General features: G+C 37.6%; 3 protein-coding genes across 3 annotated transcripts; 2 read left to right on the plus strand and 1 right to left on the minus strand.

The window, feature by feature from the left end:
* Nucleotides 1-569: 569 nt before the first annotated feature.
* Nucleotides 570-14,551, plus strand: LOC140940398 (uncharacterized). Its single transcript, XM_073389368.1, has 13 exons — nucleotides 570-797; nucleotides 2,644-2,702; nucleotides 4,034-4,141; nucleotides 5,201-5,322; nucleotides 6,358-6,432; nucleotides 7,889-8,005; nucleotides 8,627-8,701; nucleotides 9,507-9,552; nucleotides 9,977-10,102; nucleotides 10,725-10,771; nucleotides 11,396-11,456; nucleotides 11,711-11,800; nucleotides 13,155-14,551. The coding sequence occupies exons 1-13, from the start codon at nucleotides 661-663 to the stop codon at nucleotides 13,235-13,237; spliced, it is 1,146 nt and encodes a 381-aa protein (XP_073245469.1). The 5' UTR covers nucleotides 570-660; the 3' UTR covers nucleotides 13,238-14,551.
* A 2,925-nt stretch (nucleotides 14,552-17,476) lies between these two features.
* On the plus strand, nucleotides 17,477-24,104 carry LOC140941612 (meiotic recombination protein DMC1/LIM15 homolog). Its single transcript, XM_073390632.1, has 20 exons — nucleotides 17,477-17,556; nucleotides 17,790-17,878; nucleotides 18,417-18,461; nucleotides 18,882-18,932; nucleotides 19,571-19,645; nucleotides 19,835-19,855; nucleotides 20,203-20,285; nucleotides 20,713-20,726; nucleotides 20,823-20,861; nucleotides 20,997-21,038; nucleotides 21,280-21,344; nucleotides 21,465-21,472; nucleotides 21,962-22,053; nucleotides 22,186-22,259; nucleotides 22,529-22,643; nucleotides 22,811-22,842; nucleotides 23,144-23,162; nucleotides 23,323-23,332; nucleotides 23,727-23,843; nucleotides 23,968-24,104. Exons 2-20 carry the CDS (start codon nucleotides 17,819-17,821, stop codon nucleotides 24,035-24,037), a joined length of 1,032 nt encoding a protein of 343 aa, XP_073246733.1. The 5' UTR covers nucleotides 17,477-17,556; nucleotides 17,790-17,818; the 3' UTR covers nucleotides 24,038-24,104.
* LOC140941611 (L-xylulose reductase-like) lies at nucleotides 24,063-27,592 on the minus strand. Its single transcript, XM_073390631.1, has 8 exons — nucleotides 27,485-27,592; nucleotides 27,198-27,295; nucleotides 26,544-26,698; nucleotides 25,777-25,819; nucleotides 25,530-25,629; nucleotides 25,187-25,251; nucleotides 24,614-24,731; nucleotides 24,063-24,512 (listed from the first exon to the last, which is right to left on the minus strand). Exons 1-8 carry the CDS (start codon nucleotides 27,534-27,536, stop codon nucleotides 24,409-24,411), a joined length of 735 nt encoding a protein of 244 aa, XP_073246732.1. The 5' UTR covers nucleotides 27,537-27,592; the 3' UTR covers nucleotides 24,063-24,408.
* Between the last annotated feature and the right edge of the window lie 274 nt (nucleotides 27,593-27,866).

Raw genomic sequence — 27,866 nt, forward strand, 5'->3', positions numbered from 1 at the left:
TTATAATTGTTATTAGTAGTCTTTAGATAGTCATTTTACAACAATTCTTTTTTTTTTAAGAAAAAAAATAAAATTAAATTTAAAAAAAATTATTATTATTATTATTATTATTATTATTATTATTATTATTATTATTATTATTATTATTATTATTATTATTATTATTAACGTCTTGGTTTGCATTTGCACTGGCTGAGATATAAAGAACCAGACGGATTTTAAGAGAAAAGGCGGACTGCTAGTAGTCTAGACAGTCTAACCCCTGTTTCTTTTTTGATCTTATCTCCACAACGAGCATACACCAGGACATTGTTACATCAAGCGAACTAAAAAATTCTGAGTATGAATTGCCCGGCTCATTCCCTCCACTTAATCGAAAGTACCTTTGGTCAGACCAACGCTGAAAAATGCTGAAAACGAAACTTCTGAAAGATTTGTTGAAAAGTGCAATCAATTTGTAATGCTTCGCACTACTAAGTATTCCCGGCCCAAGGGCCCCTTGCCCACCCCACTCACGGGGCAAAGCAGATAAGATTTGTGGGTAAAATTCAAAATGGCCGACAAAAAGCAAGTTGGAATTATTTTTCAACCAGCCCGTATCTTCGTACAATCACTTTTCTAGCTCCTAAGGCCCGATTCGATTTACTATTCGAATACCTTATGGAAGGGCGATTTGTTGTAAAGGAAGGTTGGGCTGTGAAGGAAAGTGGACAAGCAGTGCTTGGTCAGACTAACTGGAGAAAGCGATGGTGTCAACTTGTAAGAGGTTCACAGGGAACATTCTGGTCTTACTACAGGTATCATAGACTACATAATAAGCTTTGCTGCAAAGAAGTATTAATATTTAACGAATCTTGAAAGTTTATAGCAATTACCTCGAAGACAACGTTATTAATATTCATGTCAACGTGATAAGCGCGTGAGAGAACCGGCTGCATGCGAGGCTCGGCCATCCTATTTAGTTAGCTAACAGTTAGCTTACCTTTAGCGGACTTTGGACCACTGGCGCTGCTCTCCTACTGTCTTTGTTATTGTAAAGCTTTTGTTCCATTATTCATGGTTTGCATTGAAAATAATATTCATGCTGGCAGGTATTTTTGTCAAAGAGCTTGTTTTTAAATTTAAAAGCTTATTTTATACACTAAACAAATTTTGCCCCTGCAGGTTTTGCCCGCCGAGGAGGTCTGAGAAAGCACCCTTTTATTCTCCACATATAGTTTTAATTACTCTAATTCAGGGATAGTCTGCTACACAGCCGTTTTTAGAGTGGTCACGCAATGCTCCTCCCCACTAACGCCTGCTGAAAACCGAACTACATTCCTTTCCCGTGATTAGCCAATTATAATTCAGCTCCCATTTTCTGGAAGGTGTTCGCGCCACGTTTGCGGTACTGTGACTCCTCCAATCACAGATTTGCTTTTATCGGTGCCCCATGGGTGAATGACAGAGTTATCAAAATCGTCACGCGGAAACAAGCAAGAAAACAAGTTTAGTCTTCACAGAACACAATGAGCGCATCCGGCACATTCTTCATTACATATCAGTGCATATGCCGTTAAATGAAGAAGCAACGGATCCTGGTAAAAGTCTTCTAGGCCTATCTAACCTTTTTTTCACTTGGAACTTTCTTGCAAATTAACCTTTTCGTTGGTTGAAAACACAGAGCCCGTCTAAATTCAGCGACGATTGATTGATTTGTCGAAAACTGAGAAGCGTGCTTGCTTCCTAGCGCCCTGCGGCTCACGTATTGTCAAATCTCTCATACATGATTGGCTTGTTCGTTAGACCACAAACACAAAGGGAAAGGAATGTAGTTCGGTTTTTAGCAGCCGTTTGTTGGGAGGAACGTTGCATGACGACACTAAAAACAGCTGTGTAGCAGATTCATGGACAGACCATTAGAAAACTAATGTGGGGGGAGGGAGTACAAAAAAACTACATTAGAACCCTGGTAACCCACACCCTGAAGGGAAATGAAGTGGGATTTAGCAAGGGTTCAAGTTGACGGCGTCAATTGCAAAATTCAATGCGCCATATTAAAAATTGTTGGCCAGTGTTACTTCAAGTGTTGTTACTGATTCCAAGTGGAGTCACAAGAACCAGAATTCGAGCTATCAGGGTAAATTTCAGTGAATTTTTGACTTAGGGAAATGAAACTTAGTTCAAGTTAGTGGGGAATTCGAGTTAACCGAGTTTTCGAATTAACCATAAGGGAAATTAAAATAAGATGAAAAAAAAATTCATGCCTGCATGCCAAGTAACCCATAAAAAATATCATGCACTGGCCTAAAAATGCAAGACAGATGTTAACTTAAAAAAATTCATGTGGCTCAAAATTTCTTCTTCTGCGTCATGAAGCTAGGAGAGATACCTCTATTTGCGGGCTAAGTAAAAATTTACAAAGTAGTTTAAGATAACATTAAAATGGTCTTACAGTCCACCTTGGAGACAGAGAACTTCTTATTCTAGAAAAAGGTTTTTTTAAGAGAAAAGACTTTGCCAAGAGTGATTTGCACTCACAATGGATGTACAGATGATAACAAATACATCATTCCCCTACTATCGGTTAGCAAATTCATAAAAGTTTTTCTGTTTTGATTATGTTGTAAAACCACTAACTGGTAAATGTTTCTTCTATTTTAGAAAAATGGATGATATTGCTCTTGATCAGCCTGCTGGAAGAATAGAGTTGGATTCAACTTGTAAGAGTTTGTGGATATAAGGAATAAAAAATTAACAGTTTCAAGTCTTGACATCTGAATACAGTTGGACCTCCCACAACTGACCACCCAAAACATTAAATTTAGTGGTCAGGCATGGGAGGTATTTGCCTAAAAGAGTCAAACCACACAGGATCTTTGAAATAGACCTTACAACTCTATGGGACTATAGCAAATTCAACTTCGTCATATAAGTGTACGGGAACTTACACTATGAACCATGCGATGGATTCAGCAAATGGCAAACTAGACCTATCCATATATTATGATGAATTAGGCAGCCCTAAAAATCCTAAGAGGAAAGATTTTTTTGAAATATTGCAACACTGGACTCAAATTTTGAAACAAAACAATATAGAGTATATCTTGGCGTATGGTAGTCTCCTAGGAGCGATGCAAGATGGTGATGTCATTCCCTATGATTCAGACATCGATGTTCTCGTCGATCACAAGTATTTTTCAATCCTTAAAACGCTTTCAGTAAAGACGTATACTTTTGAAGGAGAATTTGCTGCATGCAATTTTTAACTTACGATATGTTAAGCTCCTTGTTGTCACTAAATGTTCTTTGTATACTTTGAGTAGCCTAGTACATACAGGGAATATCGAGCGTATCAGACCAGTGGTTGCTTACAAGAGGTTAAAAACAATTGAATATATTTTTAAAGAAATGTTTCTCCAAAAAGTGGTTGTGGTTGCTTACAAGAGGTCTTAGTTTCTGAGATGTTCAATTAAAATCCATGATAGTAATATGAGTGGGAAAATTTGGTGTTTTGGGTAGGTGGTTGCTTTCTAGAAGTGGTTACACATGGAGGTTCGACTGTAGCTTTGAATGAAGTCTGTTTTGATTTAAACAGGAAATTTATCTCTGTAGTGGCTGCCAACAGACATAATTATTATGGCTCTTGGGAGACAATGAATTACAAATTTTATTCACTGAATGGGTTTTATTTGAATGAACTTCCCAAGAATTTGTCCACAGACTACTGGAAAAACCATATTACATGTTTGCATTTATTAACTCTGGGAAGAAAAGGGATAAACTCAAACAAGCAATAGAATAGTGAAGGGCTTGGAACTTTTTCTCGGCTGATTTTGACATGATGACCTGACTTATTGAGTTGGTGGATACTATGGTCAAGATTTGTTTATGTTTGTCGTTTTCTTTTTTTGTTTTCAGTTCTATGTAAAATTATTTTTCCCTTTTCCTCAGCCCTTGAAATGCTGCAATTTTATTAGTGAGTTGAAAATTGTTGCTTTTATCTGAAAAACAACAACTCATCGCTTAAAGCTTAGTCTTTATTTTTTTCCAGATGCAGCACGTGAGCTTGAAGAAGGAGAGAGGAAAAAGAAGCCAAACTGCTTTGCTCTAGGACCAGTGTTTGACAACTTTGCTAGGAGAACGTACTACATTAGCTGTGGTGAGTTATTAACAAAATTAAACTATAATGTTGACCACCTATTGCTCAATAATTGTTAAGTGAATACATTACATTTCAATGTATGCAGGGATTTGTAAAAGGCAGGAAAACACAAGCATTTAAGTCATGAACTTGTAAGCACTTGAAACTTGCTATACATATCACCCCTACTAAAAGTTTATTTTCAAGAAAAAAAAATGGATTGTATTAATCCTTGTAAGTTACTAAATGACAAACACTTAGGGAAGGTGTTGTCAATGCTGTCATTTAAACCCATCAACAATAGATGGGTGTGGAGAAGGTGCTTGATGAAACAGAAGGGGGATGCAAGCGATCCACCCACCAGGCACAGTCACACTGAGAACCTTAGTGGAAATAGGTGCAGATACTTACCAAAAATAGCATCTAGAGAGGAGGGAGGGTTGGGGCAAAAAACAACTATAACTACTGCATGCAAAAGTAACGTCAGCAAAATGATTGATTCCTGCAAAAGCGCTGTAAAATCACTAAGGCCCTGCTAAACCCCAAGACTGCCCCACATACAATTGGTGGTGGAGATCTGCTGGCCAGCATTGTCTCATGTTTAACCACACCTTAATTACATTTAGCCACATTAAACTTAAACCTGTCATTGGCCCTTCTACTCTTGACTAGTAAGCTGGATTCTCAAGCCCTGAAGATGTCTCTGAGATTTCTCTCCTTTTTAACTAAAACCAGTGAGAATGGGGTCAGCCTCCTATCAGTGTTGTATGTGTTTGGAGGCCAATTGTGACATAATTTTTAAGGAAAAACTAAGATTTCCTAGTGCCCAAGAGCAAAAGTAAAGTGCTTGGGTCATCAGCTGCTGCTAGAGCACAGCCCTGCTAAAAAGTAGGTTCTCCTCGTGCATCCAATTCAATACAGACACCTTAAAATTTCAAATTAGGTCTGACTGATCTCTTTATTTCTATAGATTGTAATTTCTGAAATATATTCTGTTAAGCATAAAGCTACTGTAGTGTTGGCATAGCCTGACAGCATTATAATAGTATTTCAGCTGGCATATTGTCTATTTTCCAGAAACTATGGATGAGAAACTTAGCTGGATGGAAGTGTTAAATGCTTCAACAGAATCTCAAACAGGGAATCAAGATAAATTTGAAAGGGGGAGAAAAAGTGTCAGACAGAGGCTAAACAGAAGAGTGAGTATGTGACCTCCTTATAAACCATATTACAAGGGACCTTAAGCAATAATGTTAATGACATAAACAACAAATAAATGTCCAAATGCAATCTGTTTAGTGAGCAAAACAGCATCTTGGTATTGACATAATGAAGAGATCGAAGTTTGAATTGATCAAGTCTGACATGTCGTATTTTGGTTGACTCATGAATTAAGATTGAGTCGACCACATGAGAATTTCAACTGTGGGGCACTTCATTTCAAATGTCGGAACTTCCCATGTGCCGAACCAAATGCATAAATGTCTGATTCAACCACTGAACTTGTATCATTTTAATCAACCTAAATATAAAGTATTAAAGGAGCTGTGTCACGAAATTCAGCCAAATTAGGAAATTACAAAATGCCCATTAAATTAAGAGAAACATAAAAATAATTGCTTAAAACTTTAAAGGACAGTTAAAATAACATAACAGAAACAACAGATGCGACAGATGGGCAAAACTGAAGAAGACTGAAACGGATTGAAATCAGGGTTTTTGAAAATTAACTGTTCAGCCTAACAGTTTTTCAAAGTTGATCCCTGCTGCTTGCAACTTCAAAAATAATTCTCAGGAGACATATTTATTTGTCTTGGATCTCTGATTTTGTCATTTACATGTAATTTCTTTGCTTACTTTAGGTTCCATAGCAATTGAGGGCAAGTAATGTGCAAAATTAAACAAAATGAACTGGACTGCCGTGGCACAGCCCCTTTAAGTTCAGTACATGAAAAAATCGATGTTTGAACTGGGCCCAAGACTGTCTGTTAATTGTCAACAAGAAGCAAGTTCTTCTGAGTGGAGTTATTTTCATTCACATCCTAAGAACATTTTGATATATATATATATATATATTCATATTCAATTGCTTAACTTAAAAATTTCATGTTGGGGCTGGAATCAGTGCTCAGCCATTTTGCCAGTCTGCTGACCTCAACAAGCATGTAGCTGAATTTTACTTATGGTCAAATGTTGATAAAATTATTATTTTTTTGTGTGTGTGTGCTATTCAGTCCAGAGGTGGAAACAAAAAGGAAGTTGATGGGCCACAGGAAAGCATATCATTAGATCCCCTGCAAAGAATGGAAGTAAGTTTGGATTACATTGGCCTTGTTAAATTTCCTGCACATTTTTTAAAGAATCAGTACACAGACCATTTCACGTGGCAGTTAAAACCCACAGAACTGGTTTATTGTCAAAAAAATAGATTTTTTTGCGACAAAGATAATAACTGTGCTTCTATTAGAATTTGAATCCATTACAAACCATGAGCCACATAGCTATGGAGAAAATACTTGTTTTATTACGAATATTAATGAAAATATAACAATATTATTTTCCACATCAGTCTATTTAACAAAATTAGATTCCATTTTTTTTACTTTGTTTAGTAAATATAAGCGAGTTTAAGATGCCACAATGGCGACGGTGGCAAAAACGTCACTTAAAATGTGACTGTGCATTCTATGAAACTTCAATGGGATTATCCCAACTCCCTCACTTTGTCCAATGTAGGCAAACTTTCCTGGAGTTAATTCTTAAGAAAGATATTCAAGTTTAAAGAGAGAAAGAGGAATTCGTCGTCATACGTTTACGTTGTCAATAAAACCTGAAATTGTTCAATTCATGTCGTAGTCGTGCAGTGACGGCCAAGAATTGTACAAAAAAGCGTGATGCACATGCAAGTTGTTGTTTTGCTTCCCTGAACCTATTACTTTTTTCATGTTCTCATTTTCGTCGTCGTAGTGACATCTTAAACTCCCCATTGTTATAGATCACAGATGACGTCAAAATGTGATAAAAACAAACAAATGGGAAATGTGTGGTTCCAGAAAATATCCATACCCCCCCCCCCCCCCACGGATGGTTCTTCCGATTAGACCCCCCCACCCCCTCGGAATTTCCGTTCCAGAGGGGTCATGTATAACCCCCCCACCCCCCAGGAATTTCCTATTTTCCTTTTCATGGTCTTAATTTGCCATATTTAGAGATAATCGACCGTGTACCGCTTAAAATTAACTGTTCTCATCTTAAGACACATTTTTTTTATCGCGTCTTTTACAACCCTGTGGAAAATTATTCTCGTGGGCACCCCCTGTACCCCTCGGAAAATTCTACCCTTTAGCCCCCCCACCCCCTAGGAATTTCCATTAACCATCCGTGGGGGGGGGGTATGGATATTTTCTGGAACCACACAATGAGACTCGGGCTCAATGGTGTGCAGGATAACCCATACCTGGTCATACCCAAGAAAACCCACCTGGTTAGCTCATTTGGAACAGTGCTGGCCTGTGAAGTGGGTGGGTACATAGACCCTGGTTGTGTGACACCTACGTAGCTCTCTCAGTGGGGAAGGGAACTTTTACAGACCTGTACTAATTGGCTTCATTCTTTTTCAGATACCCTGCCAAGAATTGGCAGAGCTAATAACTAACTTGATTATTATTAGAAAGTAGATAAAAGAGAGTGCTCATTTTTATTTTATGACATAAAGGAGACTTTGTCAAGTTCTGGCCACACAGACTTGTCTTTGTTTAATTGCAGCAGTGGGCAAAGCTTTGCCAAATCATCAATTGCCAAGAATGGAAGAAAGCCGACAGTAAGAATGGAGTAACAGTATCACGACTTAGCTTTGCACGTAATCAAAAGGCTGCTGTTAAGGTGATTACAGTCAAGCAGAAGCAGTTTAGTAACATTTTCACTGATGAAGGCCATTTGTTTCATGGCCGTCTTTCAGAGCTCAAAAAAAATTTGAATTTCAGCTTGTTTTTTGGGCAAGTAGTTCTCAAATGTTGCTTGCCCAGGGTCACTTCTTGCTCATCTAAACCTGCCAAGACCCTTGCTTATTGGGCAAGTAAGCTTTACAAATTACTTGCCCCGCAAGAAAATCTACTTGTACCAGACTACTGGATGGGAATTTTTTGATCCTTGATCTTGATAACCATTGAAAAGGCTTGTTATTAATGTCACATATGCATGCATTGTCTAACTGTTATATGACATTTAAACTCAGAGGTGACTCGAGCAAGCTGTAGAGCTTAGCAAAAACAAACAAAGAAGCAAAAGGTAAGGCGGTAACAAAGCCGGGACCATATGGTGGTGTTTCAAACTCTTGAATTATTTCAGTGTAATATGGAAATTTGTAATTTTGCGCTCCCCATTTGCCACACTGGTATAAAATTTGTGTGGCATTATTAAATTTTAACAATGCAGAAATGCTGCAGTGCTATACTCTAGAATGAACCCTGCTTTGAAATGTCTGTTGTTGTTGTTTTTTAAAAGGTTGAAGGAGTAGTGCCAGTTCCTCCAGATGTATTGTATGACTATCTCTGCCAAGCAATGAACAAAGGAGGCAAGGTAAGTTGATTTAGATATAAAACCATAGTTAATAGACTGGAATGGTTATGAAGCCTGTCAGATGCCTTTGATATACAGTCATACCTCCACTCACGGCCCCCTCTCCACATAAGCAACCTCGCTACAACTGCCGCTTTTTTGGGCAGACAGTCCATACATTGACTCTTGCTTAAACCTGTTTACAACAGTCTCCTCTGTACAACGGCCACTTTATTCTGTCCCCAAGGTGGCCGTTTTGGAGAGGTTCAACTGTATGTTTTTGTGGACTTGACAATGGTCCAGTTTCAAATTTAAAATTACCGCTGAATACAAACATTAATGACACATTTATACAGGGTTAGTCTTGACGTCACCAGAAATTCTAGCAAGTGAGTGTTTGAAATTTGAATATACACAACAGACAGAGTAATAAACCTGTATTTTTCTCATTGGAATTTGTGAATAGATTACTTCAGATGAAGGCTAAGCCTGTAAAAATGCGTCTCGAAACTGGACTATTCACAACATTCAATAGCATTCCTATCACTGATTATATTGACCAATAAAAACATCCTGTTGATGTTAATAGAATTTATTCAATCACAATTTGTGAAAAAAAAAACAAAGGATTGTAAATTGTCAGGGAGCTACAACATAAACTGCGGCATTGTTGTTTTCATCTTTGATAACCAGTTTTCATACAACACCCTTCTCTAACACAGAAAACTTTCTATGTCATCTGTTCTCCACATTTTAGGCTTTTCATTGTCACTTGTATGTTTGTATTTTATTATAATGGTTTTCTTTGGAACATATTCTATTTCAGCTAGACCAGCCTTTTCGTGGCGAAAAAGTCTTACAAAAAATTGATGGTAACTCGATTTCTGAATTTTTTATCCGTTTGTTTTGTTTGTTTGAAAGCAGGTGTCAGCTTTGTAACAGTTACAATTATAACCATTACAAAATCTAATGAATTTGATTTTTCATTTATAAGGGTAAAGATAATTTAAGTTGTAATTTTCAATAACTTTTGTAAATTGGAATTTTGGTACTTTTTTTTTCTAGTTTTCTACAATTTTTGTAATTTTTCCTTTGCTTGTAAACATGAAATAAGGTGTTGCTGTAAAATAAAAATAAAAAAAATTTAATGAGTAATAATAACATGACATTTATTACATTTATATCTTGGAGATCAAGGTTTTGGTCTGGCTAATAATTTACTTTGGTGTATCTGTGTTCATTGTACATGTTCCTGTTCTCTGTCATTAACAATAATGTTACCTTTTTAAATTGTAGATTCTATTCCACATTCTTGGATTGTGTATAACAGATATACTCTTCCTTTGCCCAGTGCATCCCCAAGGGATGTTTGTTTGCAGAGAATGTGGATGCCATCATATTTGACCAGAAATGGAACATCAGGTACCTATGCTAGATTTTTAAAGAAAATGGCTTGAACATACTGGTACTATCAAACTTTTCGTATTAGAGAGATGAAAATGTTCGTTATGTTGAAAGCATACCACAAAAAATAACTGGGAATCCTGGCTAGCAGTTCTGTTTGACCTGTGTACCATGTGCCAACCCTCCAAGTTGCGACCATTTTGGTGTCCATGGCGCCTAAAATTTTGGAGCTGGCGACTTGATTTGTAAAAAATTCTCCCTCAACCAAAAGAGTTGGTGGCCAAATGGCGACCGAGCAAAAACTTTAACTTGGAGGGTTGTGTGCTAGTCAGTCCCTTTGTCACTGAGCTCTGGAGAGATGCATGGTAAGCTAAAGCATTTGAAAATAGTTTCTGCTTGTTTTCCAATGCATCGCAGGCAGTCAAAGCTTATGCCTGTCTTATCCTGACAGGAGCTTGAGTTGCTTGCTCATATTTTTTTTGTCAAAAAAGACGCTTGACACAAAGCATTAGTTACCAGTAAAAAAAACCTTCTGTCAACAGTTTAACATTGTCAGTAATTGTGAGTTAAACAGTAAATATTATTATAGTCTATGTGAATTACATGTATTGGTTTTCCTAATACAAAAAATCTATTTTAGGATTGGTGTTATGGTCTACAAATCATTCACAGACACCACAAGAGAAGGTATGTGTATCAGAAGGACAAAACTCCTTTTTATGTAATTTTATTGTAAAACATGCTGAAATTTATTCCAAAAACGACTGTCCATTTTTTCTCTTTTAGAGTCACTGGCGACCCAAGCTCAATATGAGAGTTTAATCATTAATACATGTGGTTTCATTTTGCGTAATCCTTTAAATGGCCGTGAACATAAAGGATTTGTATGGGAATTCACGTAAATGATTTAAGAATATAATTATATACTCGCTAGAATTTTAAATAAAATACCTGGGAAAATATCCACACAGCAAACAAAAACAAGTAAAGTAAATAAGGTAAGGCGTATTTTATTTATATTCTTGAATTTTTTACCTGGATTTTTATACAAATCCCTACATGTTCATGGTCATTTTAAGGATTACGCGCTATGAAACCACTTGTATTGGACAACCCTCGGGCCGCCTGTGTTAGAGCCAACAACATCCCAATACAGTCAATCAACTTTCCATCCCAGACAATTACTAGTGAGTCAAATTTGCAGGTTGATCTCGTAGGAGGTGGACTTGCTATTGAGCAAAACGACTATTCATGCAGTTAGTGTTATGCATAAACTGTGTTTATAATTTCCAAGGTTATGTTTGTTTTCAGGGTGTCATAAGAGTGTTTGCAGGCTTGTCAGGATTTGTGTTATCACCAGTTCTCTCAACAGGTATGCAGTAAATTATGTGAAGAAGTGCCAAAGATACCCTGCAAGCAGAGGTTTTTCTCTTGCATGGCTTTTAGCATTTACCAAGTCGTTTGCCTCGCTTGTCAGTCACGTAGTTGGTTTATAAAACAAACGACGCGAACGACTTCGTAAATGCCAAAAGCCGTGCAAGAGAAAAACCCCTGCTCGCAGGGTAACTTTACATTGAAAAGTAACTTGGTTTTGTTTTCCTTTTTTTCTTCTTCTTCTTCTTCCAGATAACGTGGTCCACGCAAAAGCAGCAATAGTAGTGCAGATTGATCTTCAAGACTCCGTGCAAACAATGCTCGAGGGAAGCTTTAAATCGGGTAAAGTCTGAATAAAGAAGGGAAGGCGAAACAAAAGACAAGAGATAATGTTTTTTGTTTGTTTGTTGTTGTTGTTTTTTTTAATTCAGCAATTCTAGTAGTTTTTACTCTATTCTAAATATTATCTCTATGCTAATTATAATGATGATGTATTTTCAGTGTCAAAACTAGCAAAGGGCTGCGTGTACATCTAAATTTCTTGATGTCCAAAGGCGAATATTTGTTTACATTTTTTGCCTCATTAGCATATGCTCATCATTGTCTGATGAAGCCAATAAAATAAACCTCTGAATATTGAAAGAGCATAACAATTTCAGTTACTTCTGAAAATTTGAGCCCGATATACCGAACGGTTTCGGAGAAATTGTTTTGAAAAAACTCAGTTTTTACGAAGAATGTATGGTTCATTAACTTTTTTTTCCACTAAGCAATTTCGCAGTATTCGATAGCTAATATTTCCTTCAATATTGCTTGCAAGGAGCTGAAAATTGCACAAATTGCTCAAGTTATCAGCTCTTTTAGCTTATGAATTTAAATCGTACATACGGCCACAACTTCTGTGAGTTAAGTCGTACGCTAATGAGGAAAAATGTAAACAATGATGTCAGCAAAGATTTGCCCATACGCCGCTTCCACATCTCCCATAATGCACCTTAAATGTACCCCAAAATATTGCACAACTTTTGTTTTTCATATCTCCTAGATAGTACAGCCGTCCCAAGAGAAAATGAAAACAATGCTTATGCAAAGTTCGGAGGGGGGGGGGGGGGGGGGGGGGGGCGGGGGTGGGTTTGGCAAATAAGGTGTATTATGGGACATGTGCAAGTGGCTTATAGGCCATATATTAAAGAATGACAGATCCTTATCATGTATGAATTTAATTAAGGCCCTGTCCACACGTTGCGGATATTTTTGAAAATGGAGTTTTTTTTCTTCGTTTTAAAACAAATGCTGAAACGATGAAAATACGATACCGTTCTTATCCGTTGCTATCCATACATGATGTGTGATATCATCTTATTCGAGAACCTCCGGCGTTTTCGTACGTCTACACGAAAACGATAAGCCGGCGTTTATGGTGTCCGAAAACGTCGTTTACGTGTAGACGAAATGCCAGACGGGAGGGAAAAAATCTCATAATCACAAAGATAATATATAGTTTCTGGCCAGCCAATATATTTACAATAGTATTTTTGCACTTGTTTTTCAAAGCTACCATAGACCCTTTGATACCCAGTCAGTGTATGTGTGTATGTATTGTGTAGTTATGTACACACAGGTACCTGACCAGAAAGTTGTATTCTTACATGTACATGTTTTGATTTTTTTTGTTCTTTTTTTTTTCTTTTTCCAGGTCTTTTAAAGATTGGTCTGAGAACTGCTTTTGCTCACATTAGCCAATTAGTAGAACAGTATTATGAATGTATTCAGGGGTAGAATGTTTATTCTCCTTCTAAAACGTTCATTCCAGATAATATATTGTTAATAGACCTGTTTATAAACGTTTAAAATTAATATGAATTTATATATATACATATATATATATGTACATTTTCAAAATAACAAACTCACAGAGCCAATGAACTCTACTGAATAAAAAGGGGCGAAGTTACAAAGCTAACAGATACGCTACATAAAAAATTTGAAAATTATGTTTAGAAAAGTGAATCGTAGTTGTTATTCAGACTCCAAAAATAGTACTCCTGTTTTCTTTCTGGTGAAACATTTTGCTATGTGAAAATTTTGATCAAAGCATAACTTCAGTCCACTCATTTGTTTTCTTTTAATACATTTCTTAGAACTTCTGGTTAACTGGCCAGAAAAAATAACAGTGACAAAAATCATTATTTGAAAGTTGTTTTGCTCAGATAACCACAGCTGTTATCTTTTGTATAAGTTATGACTGGATAAGCCAGAGAAGTGGCAAAGTATTTTAAACAGGCAAAGCTCCCGGGAAAGGGGGGTACTGCCATATGTGGGCTATATAGGTAAGTGCCGCTGTGAAGGGTATGGCTTTCAAGCAGTTTACTCTAGGATGGGGTATATAAATCTGAGCCTTTGGGTCTAGAACAGGGCATCATTTTTCAGGAAACTGATCAGTTGGTTGAAGATTTTACCTAGACTAGGGAAAGAGTTACTCCAGGATAGGGGGGATTTGGGGAGTTTACGCTAGTATAGGGTAGCAAAATTCAGCTGAACTAGCTCTGGTGTAGGTTAAGGGTTCCAGGGTCCTAGCGGCACATCCCCACTTAGAAATTCCTTAAGTACCCCCCCCCCCCCCCGGGGCAAAGGTACGGTAAAACAGACAAAAAATGTGAAACTTGTGTTGCTACGTTTGCTGCAAAAAAAGTTGAGTGTTTACTTTCCACGAATCAGAAAATCAGGTTGTTGCAAGCTGCGAGAATACCGACTTCTGTTTGAATAAAATTACGACTGACACGTGTCACTTGCTGCAAAACAAGTTTTTCTTGGAAATCATGTACAGATTTTGTTGCAAAATTTAGATCTGTAAAACTACTATCTGTTCAGTTTTGCATTCATTCTTTTTGTAACGTGCAACAACCTGATTTGTCGCTAGACAGGAATAATTCGTGGGTGGTCGGATGCGGAACTCGTTTTCAGCTTCTTTTGAAACAATGTTGCAAAACAAGTGGCAGGTTTTTTTGTCCGTTTCACTTTAACATTACACGTTCAAAGAACATGTTGGAGATGGAAATAAAGTCAAACATCGTTTGTAGTCGTGAGAGTGCACTCACTTTCGTCGTTAATGTATTTAATGAAAATAGAAATACAACAACAGAGAAGAAATTACAAGAATTATTACCTCTAGCCTGTAGTGTTCCAGGCGCTCAGGTAGTAGAGCGCTTCGAAATCGTACGCGGGGAAAACGACGGGAGAATAGGGCGAGAACGAGGAAACTACTGTAAACATTCTTGTTCCCTCTCCGCCAGGTTATATGACCTGAGGTGTAGAATATATCGTGTTAAATAACAGAAACCCCAAATTCCCGCTTTTTTTAATTTAAGCCCATTCCCACCCATCTTGGTTATACGCCCATCTATTTTGTTTATTAACAGAAATTGTTTTTCGGTTGCAAGCCCCAATTCCCGCTTATACGTCCCCGTACTTTTTTCCGGTTACCGTAAGAGTTAATTTTGAATTTCTTGTTGGAGCAAAGTAAAATGCATTTTCTTTAAACCCCTACGAAATTGTGTGAATCTGGGATGTTAGTTGGAACATGGGATGCTCTGAACTCTGTAAATGACAGCTGACATTTTGATTTATAATGGTCTATAATGTGCAAAGAAATTAAGCTGCTTCTGAAAATATTTATATACCTCCTTAATAAAGATTATAGACCTCCGCGAGTGATTTATCCACGAAGCGCATCTGAACATATTCACCACAAATTCAGTCGTACCGACACGGAAAGCTATACGGTACATTGTTTAAACACCTATCCATTATGTGACTCTCCACGGATCGGCAAGACGCAGCTTCGCTCCGTTACGACCCTGTTACGAAAATCGCGCCGAGTTCACTATTCTTATGTGTGAACAGGAACCCCAGCCGGTAGGGTTTTCATGCCGGCGCAAAAGCTATATGGTATATCGTGAACATAGCCTTATTTTTGTAAGAAATTGTTTTCAAAATATTCAGAGACGTTTCTATAAATATCATGCCATGAATGACTAAATTGAAAGTGACTTTGAACTCCGTTTTGCCACAGGCTAAACTAATTAAAGAACTACACCCTGTCCCCCGAGTTTTAACATGGCAACAAAAGGCGTCTGTTTCCGCATTTTAGATTAAAGATTTTTTATGACGAAACTGTTTTGCTTTCAAAACAAAACAACTGTTTTTAGATAGATTACAAACTAGAGGTGGAAGTAGATTACTGTAAATGGAGCCTAGTCTAATGGAACCTTGGTTCTGATTGTAAACCGTTGGTTTTTATCTCTTTCCTCCCCTCACTAAGACGATATTTTGTTTAAGCACACCTTCGGTTAAACCCAGTATTGCTAAGTTGCAGCTTGGCGCTTTTCCTTTACTTAGACGTGACGTATGCGCCTTAACGCCGACAAGAGCATAATGGTTTGAAAATAGTCCATTATTGATTCAAGATCAGTATATTATCTAAATCTGTTTTCTTTTTAGAGGAAGGTCGCCATTTGGGGATAAGAGGCTTACTTCCTTGATTATGACGAAGATTCTGCCTCACTGCATTCTCTAGATAAAGGGTCTAGGTCATGGAGTATCACAGGTAGCCCAAGCTCGAAATATGAGCATCGGCGACCATCGGCATTGTTGCGTAACATTCAAAATATAAGGATGTGTATGGGAAAAAAACCTATCGTTTCTGTAACCAACGAAATGAAAGGATTTCAATAAAAAACAGCTTACTTTACTTAAAATGTGTAGAGAAAACAGTTTACATAAAAACCCATAAAAGGGCTGTAAATCGACCTGTGGACCACACAAGAGAGACGTAACACACATTTTAAGTAAGGTAAGCTGTTTTTTATTGCAATCCATCTCGTAGGTTACATAAACGATAGGTTTTTTTTCCATACAAATCCCTATATTTTGAATGTTACGCAACAATGCCGATGCACGCCGATGCTCATATTTTGAGCTTGGGCTACCTGTGGGAGTATGGGACTGTAGCATCAATCATAACATTGACTGACGAAACAGATAAATGTACCAAGAAACTCGTTGATGCACCCATCCGAGGTCGTACAAATGATTTGGTCGTGTAACGGCGATGTTTCAAATTAAAAACAAAATGACTGAGTGTTATTACGTTTGGGGGAAAGATAAGAAATGAATGCCAGTGGTGGTGATAACGAAATGGTCGGTTCCCATGGCCCCTTGCTGCGCTCATGTTTGAAAATGGGGTCAGGCTGGGCGAAATGGAGCAAAGGTGTAAACACCATCCCATTTTCGCTGGTATTCAGACACTAGTGTTAGCGCACAAAGAGTAAACAGAGTGTGAGTTACATATGATTGACATTATCCATTTTCTTATTATGCTGCGAATGCCAAGGTAAAGGCTTCATTAGGTTTTAATCCGTCGCGGTCAGCTCCAGTGTTCTTTCCAAACAAACAGTTCGCAAAGGATTAGCTGATGACCTTGGAAATAAGTGAATCAATGAGAGCCTTGAGGATTAACAGGAGTTGCGACGAAGCGTGGTTGGTTGTGAATTAGATAAAGTGCCTAGGCACATTCCTGTCTAGTTTTAGTACAGGCATTAATTAAACAAATCCTGGTACGATTATTTATTGGATCCTGAAAAGATCAAATTAATCTCACCAGAAGACAGTGTCCCAGTGGCGACCGGGGTGGGCAAGTTAAAAACAATGGAATGAACCGCGCAATGCAATTACAAAAGAGAAGTTAGGGAACGGCACGGAATCCGGACTCGTTTTCCGTTACCGCCCCTTTCATCGAAACTGAACAGGGCAATTTTAATTTTACTCTCTATTCTCCATTAAAAGCCTGTCTGAGACGTGTAATCCAGGGTGCACTTGCCCACAACATGTACGGATATGCGATGTTTGTAGACAGACCCTAGACACTGCCGGCCAACGACGAAAATGGCGGGAAAATTGCTGTACACGGCAGCCGCGGGCGGGTGTCTGTTCGCGGGAAAATTACGCATAACGCCGGCCTAAAAAACGAGAAAATATCAGTTTTTCTCTACATAAAAACAGAAAAAAGTTATCTTGTTGGCTCGGGTCGCTTTTAAAAGGTACGAGAACATCATTTGTGTCTGTCAAAAACATCGATATTACATACAAATGATGTTAACTTGTGAAACACACGCACATAACTTGTACTAATGAAAAACGTACTGTAACCGTACCCAACAAAGTAGGCTACTTTTTCCTGTACGCCAGTCCAATTAGCTTAAATAAGCTCGTTGTTTATCCCGATAATAAGATATCAAAGGACAAATTCTCTGTATGCAATTTTTATGTACAGGTTTAATTGATACCTAAAACGTTTACAATATGATGGATGTTGTTACTGGTGACCAAGTGGTCGAGGAAGAATTAAGCGATCAAGAAGAGGTAAGCTTAAGCTTATTGCTTTCATATTTTATAAAGACTTTGTTTCTGTGGTTTCATATATTTGATAAAGTTAGATGATAGGACTTGAACTGATCGAGGTTATAATAAATAATACCTTTGAGTAAGTTACAAGTTGTGTAAAATTAAAAAGCTCAAGTGATTGTACTTAAAAAATTAGAAAAAGGAGTTGCCGAGTGGTTAGAGAAACTAGATCATGGTCACTTAGCTCAAATTATTTGTTTTCTTATCCCTGAAAAGCCCCAAAAGGGGAGAGCATTCAAAATCCTGGTCAAACGATAGGGACGGCAAATATGAGAACAAAGGAAAGTCCTGAAGGGTCGTCCCTGCTCTAATACTCAGTTTGTTCTGAAAAGGTTTTGTAACTACTGGAATGCATTCTGTTAATCTCTGAGACTTCGTCTAACAGATGGGTTCTATATACTGTAATTTCTGAATTGATTAAGTAAATTGACAAAAGATAAATTTTTGATTCCGTCGAATCGTCTCAAACAAAACTGTCTGATCTTTTTAAATCTAGGAATCGTTTTATCAAGACATTGACCTTTTACAGAATCATGGAATTGTAAGTATAAATATTAAAAAATTGAAATTCAGAACTCTGGTTTGAATTCACTGCCCGGTAAATCAAATCATGTATTTATTATGTAAAGGATACACAAATCTCTCTCTTTTTAATATTTTATTATTTAAGGGACGGGCCATTAGTTGACGGGGAAACCGGGAGAACCACCATAATGTTTCGTGAGGGGCCCTATTTTAGAAAATAGAAAAAACACTGATTGGAGACTATAAATTCGATCTGAAACTAGGCTGCTAATAGCCAATTGAGGCTGGAGATGTCTGTTGTTGTTATGATTATAGTAAATAAATGGTGTTTACAACCTTGTACATCCACTAAACAAAGTGGCTCTCCCCTCTGAGATTCCTCCTAGCGATGTACTGAAATAAGCTAACGACACCTATTTTGTCTTGAAATGAAAAGAATGTTGCAGATATAAAAAAGTTGAAGAGCGCCGGGATATGCACTATCAGGGTAGGCTTGTATGTTTAGTAACGCGTAAATGCCTAGTTAAATAGCTGAAAATTATAAAAAAGACTTTGAAATTACGATACGGAAGGTATAGTGGTGTACGCATGATCATTAGCAAGGCATAAAAGTAGGTGCTTCTAGGGAAGTTTCATGGGTAGGTATGGGGCACTTTCCATTTAGTCAAAATTTCCGGAATTTCCGGTTCGGCGGTAAATGGAACACGCTTCGTCGGTTCGTCCCACTGGAAAATTCCCAGAAAAAGTGGAAAATCTAAAAAGGTGGTCCCGTTTTCCCGGTTGGAATTTCCGAACGGAATGTCGTGTTCCATTTCCGTTTCTCGTTGTTTGTACCAGTTCCAGGTCCAAGGTCGGACACCGCCACGTACCGGGGTTTACGACCAAATGGAACAAGTTTTTACCAATCGGAATTTCCACTTTTGCTACCATCTAAATTTCCGGGGTTTTTTCCTAAATGGAAAGCGCCCATGATTTCCTCAGCCAACTTATTTTGTCCTAGTCCTAATTCAGGTCAAAAGACTTTCTATCCGCAGAAAAAAAAAAAAAGAATAAAAGCGTACTTCATCGCCTATGTCTTTTGACGTTTTTTTAAGCCTGAAACTTATAAGGTTTGAACTTGTACAGGGAGTGCAGATGACGACAAGAAGAAAGATGTGCCAAATAAAGGGAATATCCGAAGCTAAAATGGAGAAAATCAAGGTGAGGTTTATTTCTAAGACAACGTAACTTTCCAAAATCCTATCATTAATAATATACTAGAGTTTCTCACTATGAAGTTTCTATCGAACTGATTGAATAATTTCGATACTTTTAGTACTATCTCTTTCGTATTCTTCAACAATAACAACAACAAAAAATACTAATTAGGAAACTTCCTTTTTCTTTTAGGAAGCTGCTGCCAAGCTTGCTGTAAGTGATATTTACTGTTTGATTTGCTTAGTGTTTTTACTTATGTCAAAACAAACTGTAAGTTTTTCCTTTACGATTTATGACTCAAAGAAGGGCCCCGTTATTCATATTGTTGGATATCCACGGCAGATAAATCACTATCCAGCGGATGGCGTTATCCAACTTTTGAACAACTGGGGCCACTATCAAACATAGTTATTAAATCCTTAGGCTGCTACGAGTAGGAAGTACTAGAGACTTACGATAAGCAAGGACACTGGAGGACACTTACTTGTTTAAGGAGGCTTAAAAATGCCTACGTTCTTTCTTTGTGTAATCTAACTTGTACTACATTATAACGTTTATAGAATGCCGGCTTCGTTACAGCTCTGATATACAGTGACATGAGGAAAATGGTTTTCAGGATTTCCACTGGAAGTAGTGAGCTAGAGTAAGAGTTTTTTTTACCCTGCTAACAGCTACTAAAAATGAAGGTGGGGTGGGGGGGGGGGGGGGGGGGAGTACGGTGGTCTTGGGTGATTAAAGGGTATAAAGACTTTAAGGATTGTTCTTTTTGGACAAAAACTTCTCTAGTCTCCCTCGCAGCCGTTTTGTCTCGTCATACAACGCTCCTCCCCAACTTCAGCGTTACATGACGAGACAAAAACGGCTGCGAAGGAGACCAAAACTTCCCTTGATATTATCGTCTATATCGCCCCTAAACACTTAAGTGTACAAATGGGTGACACTCTCACTGTGAAGGGGAGGGGAGGGGGGGCTTTAATGGGAAACGGTTATCCCCTACAATGCGAGTTTTATCACCTCTCGAAGTGCGCCTTTCGTGTCGACTAAATTACCTATCTTTATTGTCTTTGCAGCAAACTTCTTGGAGGTAAGCAGCCATTTAATTCGCTTTTATTTGACTTTTCTTTCATTGTTTTTGACGAATAACGTCAATAGACGTAATCAATATGATGCTCTTTAACAGGAGGAATAGAGAGCATGTCAATAACGGAAGTTTTTGGAGGTATGTCAACTTACAGACATTCCAGTATCACCACAACATTACTACAACATTTGGCACTCTCTAGCTTCTCAAAACGTATTGGAGTACTTTGCAAACTGGAAACTGATGTTTATTTTCTTTTTTTTCCTTCCGAAGAATTTAGAACTGGCAAAACGCAGCTGTCACACACTCTATGCGGTGAGTTAAGTGAAATTGTCTCTACACTGAAAATATCTCATTTTGTTATTTACTAATCATTCTAATCCAAACCAGAAGCCGAAAGATTGCTGATCGGCTCCTGACTAAGTATACACGAATTCCTCCCTCCTCCCTTTGAGAGTTTTCTTTCTGTGGCCAAACAATGTGAGGTGTGCATATGATATTGACTGCCATTTGTATCTTTTTTTTGAATGTACCTCTTTTTCATACAATTCAACAGTTACAGCGCAGCTGCCTGGAGCCAATGGATATACGGGTGGAAAAGTGATCTTTATTGATACAGAGGTACTTTCTACTAAAATCACGACTTTAATCATACTTTAAACTACTAGGTCTTCCAACGCTGTTTGATGCCGAATTTCGTAGCAACAGCAACTAACATGCTCATTTTCAAACTTTTTTCAGAATACTTTGTATCCTTTTGAAAAATTAAAAAACTGTTTCGATGATACATAGCAAGCTATGTTAGATTTGATAATCCATTCGAGTATTTAAAAAGGAATGTATCAGTCAGTTAAAGAGAAGGAAAACGGTGCGCAGAAATGAACTTTCCACTTGATCTCTCACGAAATTATCTACGACTTCAAAGGAGACCCGAGGAATGATTCTTTGATTATAAATGAAAAAGAACCCTTACAGTTCATTTATTCAGTTTAGACATGTCAAATATCTCATTCAACCTGTTTATTCAAAAATTTCTAGTCTCGCAATAGATTCGCTAACATCATCAAGATATTGATATCCGTACTCTTCGTATAAAGGAAGATTAAATACAGGTTATTTCTTCTGATAAAATATCATTTTCCTTGGATAAGAATTTCCTATTATTTACTGAAGTTAATAGAATTTAGGTCAGCAGTTCGAGTTTGTAGCAAGTCTGCAGATTCCTTAACTCGTAGCAGCCGTCCCGATCGCCTTCGTGAGATCGCAGACAGATTTAACTTGGACCAAAACGCGATGCTGGATAACGTGCTCTACTGCAGGGCCTACACAAGTATGTTTAAGCACGTACTACAAGCTAATTTATATTTAAATTTATATTTCTAATTATCAGAGGTGGTAATGTACCTTTTTAATTACTGCTTATCCATGTCACCATTCTAAGATGCAGTTATACCTTTGGCAGGTGAGCATCAGTATGAGTTGATGGATTGTGTGGCTGCCAAGTTTCATGAGGAACCTGGAGTGTTCAAACTTATGGTTTGTATGCAGCCATCAACTGAATACAGTTTTCAACTGCGCCCTGAAAATGCAGGCAATTGGAAGGACTGAAGCCTTTGCATATTTTTGACATCAAAGCAAGAAGTCTCAGTTAGAGATGTTATGTAATGTACTGATCGTTGGCCAGAAACAAAAGCGAACAGCGTTCTCCTGAGGGGCCCCCGGGACGTCGGAGAGATGAGGGGGTTCCATTGTAGAGGTGGCAGAAATCATTGTTTTGCTAACATCTATCTTTGTGTAATCGACAGATCATTGATTCGATAATGGCACTCTTCAGAGTGGATTTTTGCGGAAGAGGAGAACTAGCTGACAGACAGCAAAAACTTGCGCAGATGTTATCACGACTGCAGAAACTATCGGAGGGTGAGATAGTTGAAAAACCTGGTCATTTATGTCACAATCATAAAAGAGCTAGTTTCTAGAGATAAAGTCGCAGTGGAAACATCTTATACAGTAAAACGCATTTCTTAAATACGGTTCTCCTGCCGGAGTGATTACATTTCTTTTTGTTTTCTTTTTTATGTATACAGAATTCAACGTTGCTGTTTTTATAACCAACCAGGTATGTTCACATGAACTCACGCATTCATTATTTAGACATACCTTAAATTGCCTGTTATTAAAAAAAGCTGATGACCTTTTATGGCCGTGACGTTAGACAATTGTAAGGTTTAGCATGGGCATGTCATGGCCGTGGGATGAGTGGGACCAGAGCCCAGTGAAACTAACCCAAGACCTTCCCACACACTTGCTAATAGATGTACTAAGAAAATAAGTTATACTTTACAGTAAACTTCTGATACCATAAGATTTTCATTATCCAAAGATGTCTTATCCATTTTACCAAAAATTGTTCTTTGCAGATGACAGCAGATCCAGGAGGTGTGTATTGCCTTCTTTATAATCATGGCTAATGACGGAACTCTATTCTCTCGTACTCCTTATACTCTAATTGTATTGTAATATTATTCTAATACTAATATGTACTTCTCTTTGTTATTATTGTCTCTTAACTGAATGATGTGGATGGTTCAACAATCAGCCACAATGAGGTAAGGTTAGAATTAAAAACTGATTGTACTTACAGTGCAGTGAAGCAAATGGACAAAGCCAAGTGTCCGCATTAAAGAGACAGGAATTTGGAATCTTCATGACCAAGATTACTGTCTGTAATAACAAGGTGTGTTGGACAGAGCTGTCCTTAAAAAGTGGTTCGCCGTTTGTGAGTTGACAAAATACGGAACAAACTTTCTCTCTTTACTCTACAAATTATACGATTTAAACAAAGGGGCAAGAATTGCCAATAGATCTGCATGAACATGGAGTTCTGATTATTATAAAACGAAAAGTTTGACTAAGCTCTTTAACTTCCATTATCTGGTAGTCGAGTTAGTATCCAGTACAAGATATAGTTGTACTCAAAACAAACTTCTTTTTCCTGGTTAGCTTTCAAGCTGACCCCAAGAAACCCATTGGTGGACACATACTGGCTCATGCATCTACAACTCGTATTAGTTTGAGAAAAGGTAGAGGCGAGACAAGGATTGCCAAGATATATGACAGGTGTGTTAATTTGCCACTATAAAATTGTTCCAAAAAAATTCCTTGTTTTTTAGTCTATTTAGGGTTTTAATAACGCACTACTGAGAACTAATCATGGTAACAAAACTTTTAACCCTTTTTGCAGTCCTGATCTCCCAGAAAATGAAGCCACATTTGCAGTAACAACAGGAGGAATTGCAGATGCTAAGGAGTAACTACCGATTGTAATCAACACAATGATTCACCTAAATGAATACTATTTTAATTCATTATTTGGCAATGAAATTGTATTGTTTGATGAAGACGTACATATAGAATTTGAATACAAGTTTATGAATAAAAGATCTTCATGAAGTATTCTTTGTGAAGTTTGGATTCCCCTTAATGTCTCCTCCTTCCAAGACTCTGGAAATATTTTGTATAGCTTGTTCTATTACTTTCTAAGATCTTCTAACCTTTGACGAATTAGCTGGCTACTTAGCTTTTTTAATATTATCGCTTGGTTAAGTATAATTGTCAACATTATATTTTTAAACCATTTTATGGCAGGATCATAAATAAACATTCAGATATCAATAAATATTTATCATTGTGCAAGAAATCCTCCATCAACAGGTAATATGGTTCCATTTACCATGCTAGCTTTGTCACTCAAGAGGTAAACAATGGCATGTACAACTTCTTCCACTTCTGCAAAAAGGATAGGATATAACTATAAATAACAAACTCCGATAATGTAAAAACTATTTTTGCCAAAAAGGTTTTTCTCTAATTTTTATTTCAAGTTTTACCTGCAAATCTTCCAAGCGGGATTTGGTCAAGCATTGGCTTTGCTTTGGCAGGATCTGACCACCCTAACCTTCCCATATCTGTCAACACAACAGTTGGGTTGACAGCATTTACTCTTATCTGCAAGGAAAGCAACTTCTCTTTCATAATGTAACTTAATTTAATTTCTTTGAATTACTGTTAAAAATAAATGAGTGACATTTGTATTCAAGAAAACATAAATAATCATTAAACAAGTTAAAAACAAAGGTGCTTAATTTACATTTTACTTTCGCATTGGGTGGGCAACAAAAAGGACCCTGAAGTCAAGAAACTAATAAAACCAAACACTGGCAGCATTATTTTTAACTTTCTACTAAATGGAGTGCACACAGTACTGTAGTGTACATCTGGGACTTACCTATCTAGAGCAGGAAGTCTGGAGTCATGTGACTTGACAGCCAATGTATTCATGTTCATGAGAGTGTAGCAGTGAGCTAAGCAGTGCTCGAGTTTATGGCCTCAGCGGCCTGTTAGAAATATTACAAGTACTCAGGTCATTTCTTAACTGAGTAGTAACTCAAAACATTACTCACTTGATGAGGACCCAGTTCTAAAGCCAAGGATTTTGTAAGCATATCAACGGCTGCCTTTGTAGAACCTGAGGCAATCATAAATAAAAGCTTAAAACAAAGTTGATCCCATAGTTCTACAAAAGAAAGCATGGAAGGGGACAAGGTGTATAGCTATACATGGGCTATGAATTCTGGGTTCAAATTATGTTTCAACTTAGCTAAATAATGTAATATAGAATTAAGGAATAGTTACTGTTTGCTAGTGGGGGTTTTGGTGTTTTTTTATGTTATCAAGCTCATTTAAAGCAGGTAATTAGCTAAATATTGACGTAGAATTAAAGAAAAGTTTCTTCCAGCTACTTACAGTACAAAATGTGGTTCTTTAAAGCCTTTTTGGAGGCTTGACTGGAAACATTAACTATTGCCCCTCCAAAACCACTAGCAATCATCTTTTTAGCCACAACCTAGTAACATAACAAGGAAGTTTTGTTAAAATGGGTCCAAAGTCATTGATAGAACTATAAAATTGAAAAACAGCACAGTAACTAAAGTGGCACCAGTAACTTCAAGAAGCCAAGCAGAGAGTATATAACATATAATGTGAGTCCTACCTGTGCAATGAACAAAGGAGCCTTTACATTGACTGAAAATATCCTATAAGAAACATAGGACACTCAGGTGTGTGAGGAAAGTAGTGTCCAATAGCCCGGGGCTAGTCGATTTTGCTATCGGGCTAGTGAATTCTGTTCTTTATTTTACCAACAAGCAAGTGAAGTTTTTGGGGAATTCAAATTACAGAAGAACTGTAATCAATCCAGCTAATCAAAACAAATTTTACTTTTTTTTCTGCCATATGAATCCTTACTGAAATATCACCATAAGTGTCAATTCATGCCAAATGTAAGGAATACATCATGCTGCCAATTAAAATTGTCAGGGTGATTTCTTCTCACTTCCAAACAGCATCACCAGGCATTCTTCTGGTCATATGAATGAGGTAAAATTGTGAAGAAGATAATGACTTGGTTGCAGTAATAGGGTGGTGGTATTATTGAGGTTGTAGAAATATGAGGAAATGACTGGAATTTTGTCCAGGCTAACAAAAATGGTCATAAAAATGAAGTACGCATGGTTGCAAGACTGGGTTACACTGTAGCTAATCCCAATGTTTATAGAAGTGCAAATTTACTCTATGAATGCTTGAAGCTAACTGGAGACAAAAGCAAATGTTCTCCCGTTTCAAATAATATTGTAAGGGTGCATAAGTCAAAGGAGCTCAGAGTATAAGCAGTAATAAATATTGTCATCTATTATCTTAAATCACTCATTAAGTTTAAAAATATTTAAAGAAATTGATAGAGGACTACAGTCTACATACTTGTCAAAATCCTCTGGCTTTGCCTCTTCAAAGGGTCCAAGTATGGCAATTCCTGCATTGTTCACAAGAAGATGAATGTCCCCGATACTCTCTACTGTCTTCAATGTAGCTTCAATGTCACACAGGTCAATACAAACAGTCTGAATTGCAGGTTCCTTTAATAATCAAACAGTCATGGTCAAACCTTGTGATACAAACAACAAAACAGGCAAGAGTGCAGACGGGAAATTTTTGTATCCTTTGGGAGGAGTCCATGACATGAAAATGCTGTCCATGATAGAAATAGGGTGGAGTCAAGATATCATGGGGCTTGGTTTTTACTAGAGCTTAAGAGTCTGCCAAAGTAAATCATGGTGTTGTGTAAATAGTCTGTAGAGCTTTGTAGCCAATGTATTTCTGTGGGTGCTCTGAAGTTAAGTCAAACCTCTAATTGAGTGTCCCTCTTTTAATTAATTGGTCACACCAAGCAGTCACTAACCAAATTCCCAAAATTTGCTTCCTACATTTACTGTAAATTTGACCTCTGTTTCAAACTCATTAGATATTATCAAACCCAAACACACCGAAGGATAATAATAATATCAGACCATGGCTTCAACTAAACATAAAACGCAAAACTAAAGCAACTCATGTTATTTCTTGCTTTTACCCAACCTCTTTTTTCAAGCTGTCCAAGTCTTCTTGTGTCCGGGATAAGGCTATCACCTCAGCCCCACACTTCACTAACATCTTAGCAGTACTGCGACCTATCCCTGTATATAGACAAAACTGAGTTGTTTCTTTGTGTCCTCTCACTTAAATTTCCGTGCCTTTTTTTAAAAGGCAAAATCACAGACTCATTTATTAGACGACCCACTGGAGACGAGTGAAAAAAAATGGCGCGCGCATCGAACATAGTATTATTTATCAGTTATACAGCAAAAACAAGAGAAATACGTTACCTTTTCCCGCACCAGTGACTAAGGCACGCTTCCCCCCGAACTTTATATCCATATGTATGGTTTACAGCACAATTTCGTGCGACAATCCTGAACCCTCCTTGTCTAAACTCGATTTCCGTCGCTCTCTCCACTCCAGAACCAGAGTCTAGTCTCCCACGGCCATTTTGTGTCGTCACGCAACCCTAGAGTGACACGTGAGATTAATCTCAGCACGGCAGACTCGTCCCGTTTTATCCCTCCTGTTAAATTAAGAATGCAAAATACAGGCAAAGGCTTGGATGAGACCACCTTACGAAGAACGTCTGCGTGGAAGGGTATTAGGGAGCTTTAAGCAACGACCATGGCGACGTCAACGAGAACGGCAATAACGCAATAGGTATAG

Source organism: Porites lutea, chromosome 6 (assembly GCF_958299795.1).
Source record: "Porites lutea chromosome 6, jaPorLute2.1, whole genome shotgun sequence".
NCBI lineage: Eukaryota > Metazoa > Cnidaria > Anthozoa > Scleractinia > Poritidae > Porites > Porites lutea.

Coding starts and splice junctions, on each gene's coding strand:
- LOC140940398 (XM_073389368.1), top strand. CDS start 661: ATGGAAGGGCGATTTGTTGTAAAGGAAGGTTGGGCTGTGAAGGAAAGT. Junction 8,006..8,626: donor ATCAAAAGGCTGCTGTTAAG/GTGATTACAGTC, acceptor GTTTTTTAAAAG/GTTGAAGGAGTAGTGCCAGT. Junction 11,801..13,154: donor CGAGGGAAGCTTTAAATCGG/GTAAAGTCTGAA, acceptor TTCTTTTTCCAG/GTCTTTTAAAGATTGGTCTG.
- LOC140941612 (XM_073390632.1), top strand. CDS start 17,819: ATGATGGATGTTGTTACTGGTGACCAAGTGGTCGAGGAAGAATTAAGC. Junction 19,646..19,834: donor CTAAAATGGAGAAAATCAAG/GTGAGGTTTATT, acceptor TTTTTCTTTTAG/GAAGCTGCTGCCAAGCTTGC. Junction 22,260..22,528: donor CTGGAGTGTTCAAACTTATG/GTTTGTATGCAG, acceptor TGTAATCGACAG/ATCATTGATTCGATAATGGC.
- LOC140941611 (XM_073390631.1), bottom strand. CDS start 27,536: ATGGATATAAAGTTCGGGGGGAAGCGTGCCTTAGTCACTGGTGCGGGA. Junction 27,296..27,484: donor AGTCACTGGTGCGGGAAAAG/GTAACGTATTTC, acceptor GTCTATATACAG/GGATAGGTCGCAGTACTGCT. Junction 25,820..26,543: donor AAGCCAGAGGATTTTGACAA/GTATGTAGACTG, acceptor TGTTTCTTATAG/GATATTTTCAGTCAATGTAA.